The sequence below is a fragment of the Notothenia rossii genome (assembly GCF_949606895.1).
Source record: "Notothenia rossii genome assembly, chromosome: 4".
Taxonomy (NCBI): Eukaryota; Metazoa; Chordata; class Actinopteri; order Perciformes; family Nototheniidae; genus Notothenia; species Notothenia rossii.
Genome location: NC_136902.1, coordinates 41,887,068 through 41,893,710, shown reverse-complemented (window position 1 = coordinate 41,893,710; position 6,643 = coordinate 41,887,068). Strand labels below are relative to the sequence as shown.

General features: G+C 42.9%; 1 protein-coding gene across 1 annotated transcript; it reads right to left on the bottom strand.

The window, feature by feature from the left end:
* Positions 1–1,555: 1,555 nt before the first annotated feature.
* LOC307038196 (general transcription factor II-I repeat domain-containing protein 2-like) lies at positions 1,556–4,748 on the bottom strand. Its single transcript, XM_079679518.1, has 2 exons — positions 2,415–4,748; positions 1,556–2,213 (listed from the first exon to the last, which is right to left on the bottom strand). The coding sequence occupies exon 1, from the start codon at positions 3,688–3,690 to the stop codon at positions 2,419–2,421; it is 1,272 nt and encodes a 423-aa protein (XP_079535644.1). The 5' UTR covers positions 3,691–4,748; the 3' UTR covers positions 1,556–2,213; positions 2,415–2,418.
* Between the last annotated feature and the right edge of the window lie 1,895 nt (positions 4,749–6,643).

The following is a 6,643-nucleotide window of genomic DNA, read 5'->3' as shown; positions in this document are numbered from 1 at the left end:
GGTGTCAGCTGCTACACTAATTATAATAGTTATATTTTTCCTAATTAATTAAGATAAGATATTACTGTATTGATCCCAATTTGGGAAATGTTTGTGTTGCAGCAGCATAACAAGAAAAACAAAATATAAGTTATTATATATACAAAAGTATGTGAGGGATGGAATATTAAATTGAATATAAATGTAAAATGTACATGTGATTTTACGTCCAAGAGAAGCTATGGAGCAGAGAGTTCTCTGCCAGCCAGAGGTGATTTGTTATTAGTTCAATATGTCAAACTGATTTCCCTGACTACAATCTTTAGTTACATGGTGAAACGTTATGCTGCTTGTACTAATAAGACTTATCATATAAGCCACACAGGTTTTAATAGGATGTATTCATTATCTTTACTTATGTTGCGGTCTTTTCAGCAGCGCCATCTCTATAACGGCGATATAGTCACTACCCATTATTTACATTTCACCGTGACATGGACAAAAATGTAACGTCAGCTTACCTCATGGCACGAATCCAGACTCTCCTTTGGAAAACATCGGCCGGGAAACGATAGAACAAGCACGTTTCATGTGGCTGCAACCCGGAGCAAAGCAACAAACCATTGCGTAGCTAACTAGTAGCACTAGCTTTAGCTAACGTTAGCCAACGAAACGAACTGCCGAGTAAAATTGGAAAACACTGGTAATTAATTATTCTATAATTTGTAAAACTACGGTGTTAAAAACGACAATTTCAAAAATACAGATTCTAATGGTCAGATATAGATATACAGATACTAAAGATAGGCAGGTACTTGCTTTCAAGCAAAACACAGGGGAAAACAAACTTAGCGGGAGTGTTTACGTGTTCGGCGTAATGACGTACAACGGCCTCGACAATTTCTGTAGTCCTATTCAGCCATTCGGTAACAACCATCGTTTTTCAGACACGTAAAATCTTCAAAAATCTATTTAATGTCGTAGAACAAAACGTCAATTACCTCTTAAATTTGTGTCAACCACAGACCTTATTTCGAGCTATTTTCCAAAACCCTATGGAAAAAATGCATTGCTTTTTGAGGAAGGAACCGGAAGTGCTAAAAATGCTAACTTGCTTCCGGGTTTTACGACGCGTCACTGCGGTTCTCTATAGTCAAACATGAACGAAGAAGCTGAGGAGACCGCTTTGGTTGGCCCCGTGGATGGGACCTTTTGTTTTAAAAAACGGACGGATGGAAGCGTCGATAAGAGCACGGTTGTATGCAAATTATGCATAAAGGAATTCGCATATCACCGCAGCACATCAAGCCTCAAGTATCACCTCAATGCAAAACATATAGCAGCTAGCGTGGACGTTAGCCCGACTCCCGAGTACAAGGACCCACACCATACTTGCCCTCAGAAATCGGGAGCATTTCAAAATGCAAAATTGGGGGGGGGGGGTGCGCTAGTGGATCGCCGGAGCTGTTAGATCAGGGGTGCCCAAACTTTTTTCTCTGGGGGCCACATTATCGTTCCTGACTGTGATGAGGGGCCGGGATCGATCATGTGGGCTGTATACTAGGCCACTGCCTGTTATAGCCATAATTTCTAGCACAAAATAGTTCATCATTACAAGTGATTTGCAAAAGAAGTGAGTACTTCACATGTTTTTCAATTTGAAATACCACAGGTATTCCTTTTATTTTCTAATAACAACCATGTAAAAATAGCAAGGAAAGGTTAGAAAAACATGGTGATTGACAGTTTATGAGTGATACAATAGAAATGGTAGGCCTATATTACAGTGAGATGAGAAATCATCAAGACAAGAAACTTGGTGAACAATATATCAACTAACCAACTCTTATTTGTATATTCAGGTGAGATTTTTTTTGTTCAAGGTGAAAATGCAATGAGCACCCAAACACTTTTACAGCACAATTATCATCCCTTTGAAATAGGAGATTGAGATGAGGGGCAGTGCATAAAGAGGAGAAAGAAGAGAGAGAGGAGAGAGAGGGAGAGAGAGAGACAACGATGGAGAGGCAGATGCTGAGAGAAGAGATTGGGAGGAGAGACTGAGCAGTAAACCCTCGGCAGGTTAAACTAGAAGAGAGTAACAGAATGGGAAGTCAGCAATATGTGCAGTAGGTGAACTGAATTGGTACTTGTAAGCAGGGTGGAAGGAAGGATGGATGGGCAATGATCTTTGAGGTCAGCAGTTGCAGTCCCCTCTCTTGCTGCCTGGAAACCTGGCATAAAGGGATGACATTGGACACATTCAGTAAATTACATAAATATGCTGCCTGTTGTTCCTTGTGATGTGATTTTACAAATACAGTGTAGCATTATTCATTAAAATTCATTAAAAACATTAATCCTATTTCATCAACAAATCATAGTTCATGTTTACAGCCATATAAAATTGTAATAGTTAAAATCAGTATATTTACCATATCAGTGTGAACTGTGTGCTTGCTTCTGGCTGGTGAGAAGTCCGATGTCTGGGTGTAGCCTAGTGGTTGCCAGTCTCAAAGTTTGATGCAAATGTTCATCTGAGAGTCTGTTCCTCGTTGGATTTTTTATTTGCTTCATGCGGGAAAACGTCTGCTCGCAGGTGTAGGTGCTGCCAAAAACGGTACACATCTTCAGAGCATGTTGTTTAATGTTTGGGTAAGTGCCCTCTGGTAGCTCAGCATAGAACTCAAGGAGGTGGTCAGGCTTGAATGCGTCTTTAAGGACATCACAATTCTGCAGCTCGGCTAGTTCAAACTGAAGAGAGGGAAGTGCGTCGTCAATGTCAGCAGCAAAGGGGTTCTGGAACAGACTTATGTCTTTGTTGTTGACATGAAGCTCGCGGAAGCGCACACTGAACTCTCGCTGCAGCATCTCCAGGGCATCTTTGCACTTCGCGACTGGGAAAGTGGCGGCTGGTTTCTCGGCGCAGTAGCTTTGGGTGGCAGGGAGATGTGTGAAGTCCAGCTTTTGGACCTGTCGCACAAGGAGCTGCAGTTTGACCTCGAATGCTTTTATGTGGGAATACATGTCGCTGATGAGATTCCCTTTGCCTTGGAGCTGTAGGTTGAGGTGGTTCAACAGTTCAGTCACATCAGTTAAAAACGCGAGGTCCCATTTCCACTCCGGGTCGGTCAGCTCCCGTACCGTTTCACCTTTAGACTGGAGGAAGGGGTTGATTTCGGGCAGCAGGTCGTAGACACGGCGCAACACTTTGCCTCGACTTAACCACCGGATTTCGGTGTAGTACAGCACATCCTGGTGAGCAGACCCCAGCTCGGAGAGGAAGGCCTGGAACTGCCTGTGTTTCAGCCCATTTTTCCGGATGTAGTTGACACAGTGCACAACCACCTTCATCACAGACGCCCACTTCAAAACTTTGCAGCACAGCGCTTGCTGGTGAATCAGGCAGTGGACTTGAATCGGTGGGGCGAGACCTCGTTCCTCGAACTCGCCGTTCAAGCGCCCTACTAGACCCCTCGTAGATCCGACCATGCTAGGCGCACCATCTGTAGTGACACTGGCAAAATTAGCCCATTGCAGACCAAGTTCGCCCATTGTTTTGCACACTTCGACAAAAAGGTCTTCTCCAGTTGTTGTGCCTTTTAGGCTTCTCAGTGATGCCAGCTCCTCTGACACTTCAAAACGTGTGTTGACTCCACGAATAAAAATCAACAGTTGTGCCGTGTCCTGTACGTCATTACTTTCATCCATGGCTAAAGCAAAACACTTGAATTCTGCGGCTCTCTCTCTCAGTTGGTCAAACACGTTTCCCCCCCATCTCCTCAATTCGTCTCGTCATCGTTTGTGCTGAGAGACTCACCCCACGTAAGGCATCTGTCTTCTCGGGACACACCTCCTCGGCCACAGCCAGCATCATGGCCTTCCCGAATTCTCCGTCTGTGAAAGGCTTGCCGTGGGTAGCCAGTAGGTTAGCTACTTTGTAGCTAGCTCGGACATCAGCCAGGTTGACCCGGGATTGACGAAGGAAGGCATCCTGTTGAACAGCTAGTCCGCCTTTCAGACGCCGAACCTTATCATCTCTCGCTAGCCCGCTCAAGCTAGCATACTCTCTGTGCCGGGTTTCGTGATGGCGGCGAAGGTTGAATTCTTTAAACACGGCCACATTTTCTTTACATATAATACAAATGGCACGGTCCTTCCATGGAACAAAAAAATAATCCTTGGTCCATTGTTCTTTAAAAACCCGACACTCTCTGTCAATTTTCCTCACTTTACTGCACGCCATTACACTGCTGTTCAACTGTAGCATAATATTTTCTGCGCATGACTTCGATCAGCTTGTAAGGTGGCGGAAATTCGGTCATAAACATACGTCATATAAATAATACAGACACACATATTAAATTATATAAAATATAAATGGTTAATAAAAAAATATTTTAGTGTTAAAAAAACAAGATGCAAATGTAACAGATGTCAACCAGAACGTTACATAACGTTGCTTTTAAAGCGTGATAGAGGCGCTGGCGATCTGATTGACAGTTCCACTGTTTGGCTCATGGCCACTACCAGAGCCGCTCTGGCCACTACATACTGACGGCCTCGAGTTCTAATCTCAGGTGACGGAATGAACAGCGATTACCGCCCTCGTTTGGAGAGTCATGTTATTATTTCACAAAACAAGTTGGACAACTAAAATAAAATATTTTAAAAAATATTTTATAATATTTTTTTTTTTTTTTTCTTCTTCTTTGGGCCAGTTCAAATGGTGAGGTGCAGAGAGGTGGAGGGCCGGTCAAAGGGGCGTGGCGGGCCGTATGCGGCCCGCGGGCCGTAGTCTGGGGAACCCTGTGTTAGATTAACATTAACATTTTTATTGTAGTTGTAAGTGCACTGCCTTGCGGCCTGTAGTACCGTCCTTGATGGAGCATATGTGTGGACTGGACCTGCATTTTACAGGAAAGGAGTGAGCAGAGAGTAGAGTAGTTGTCGATTCTTGTTCTGTTTTCTGTGAATATCTGCCTCACCCTCTCAGACTTTTGAGTTGCGCGCGCTACTAAAGAGACGTGTTACCATGGAAACCAAACAATGGTGTAGCTGTATTAAAGTCCGAGTGGAAACAGTCGTGTGTAAATCTGATTTTGTCAGAAATCGGGAGAAATATGACCCCGGGAGGAAACCAGGAGAGGGCAATGAAATCGGGAGTCTCCCGCGAAAATCGGGAGGGTTGACAAGTATGACCCACACCCAACCCACACTCAACCAGATGACTGGTTTCAGGGCCAGGATAACTAAGTCCACGTCTGAAAAAATAACCAGCTCACTGGATTGCACTCGACTGTAGACCACTTGGAGTGGTAGAAGATAAGGGGCTGCAAAAGGTACTACAGATTGCATCGTCTGACAAAACATATGAGCTGCCATGCAGAAAGACAGTGACAAAAAGAATCCAGCAGCTTTATGACAATGAAAAGGAAGATAAAGAGAATTTATTGGAGAAAGCCGAATGTGTTGCCCTGACTGGGGATCATTGGATCTCGGTAAGCAATTCAAATTACCTCTGTGTGACGGCACACTTTATTGACATCTTCTCACTCTTCTCAGGTCAAATATTTATATGTGATAAAAAATGCGATTAATTTCGATTAATTAATTACAAAACCTCTAATTAATTAGATTAATTTTTTTAATCGAGTCCCGGCCCTAGTTATAACCATAACACGGTTTCATTAAACAAATAAACAAAATGGCTAACAGTTGGTTTTGCAGCGAGTCATCATAGGTTAACTCATGACATTTAGCACGTGTTGCTTGTATGGCTGTCCAATTCAATACAACAGAATAGTTGTTAACTTTAATCAAACAACATGATTCACATTACTCACACTCTTACTGTAATTAGTGATTAAATCAACAACTAGGACACCTAGTTGGGCTTGCCAAAATCAAGCTAGTTTCATTAAACAAATAATCAAATTATATAAATCAAGAGGCTAATGAAGCTAATGCTTTTGCTAATGCTTTTGCCGAAAGCTATAACTAACGAATAGTTGTTTTTGCAGACGGTTAGAAGCTATCCTAAGCTAACATATGTTTGCTTGTATTGCCTTAAGACTATCATAGTTAATGTTAGCTAATCACACTTCATTTCAAGACACCGGAATTGTTATTAATGTTAAACAAATAAAACTTTAAAAGCACTTCACATTACTCACACTCTCTGCATTGTCGTTCATGTGGGAGTGTCACGAAAAACTAGGGAGCTGTATCTTTGCGTCTGTATCTACCGGTCTGTATCTACCAGTCTGTATCTGCCGTCTCCGACGCTGCAGCTTCATGCTACTCAAGTCTTCACAAGGTTTTCACACTGTTGCTGGTATTTTGGCCCATTCCTCCATGCAGATCTCCTCTAGAGCAGTGATGTTTTGGGGCTGTCGCTGGGCAACACGGACTTTCAACTCCCTCCAAAGATTTTCTATGGGGTTGATATCTTGCGTGGAGCCCCAGATCGAGTGAGATTATCAGTGGTCTTGTATGTCTTCTATTTTCTAATACTTGCTCCCACAGTTGATTTATTCACACCAAGCTGCTTACCTATTGCAGATTCACTCTTCCCAGCCTGGTGCAGGTCTACAATTGCTTTTCTGGTGTCCTTTGACAGCTCTTTGGTCTTGGCCATAGTGGAGTTTGGAGTGTGACTGTT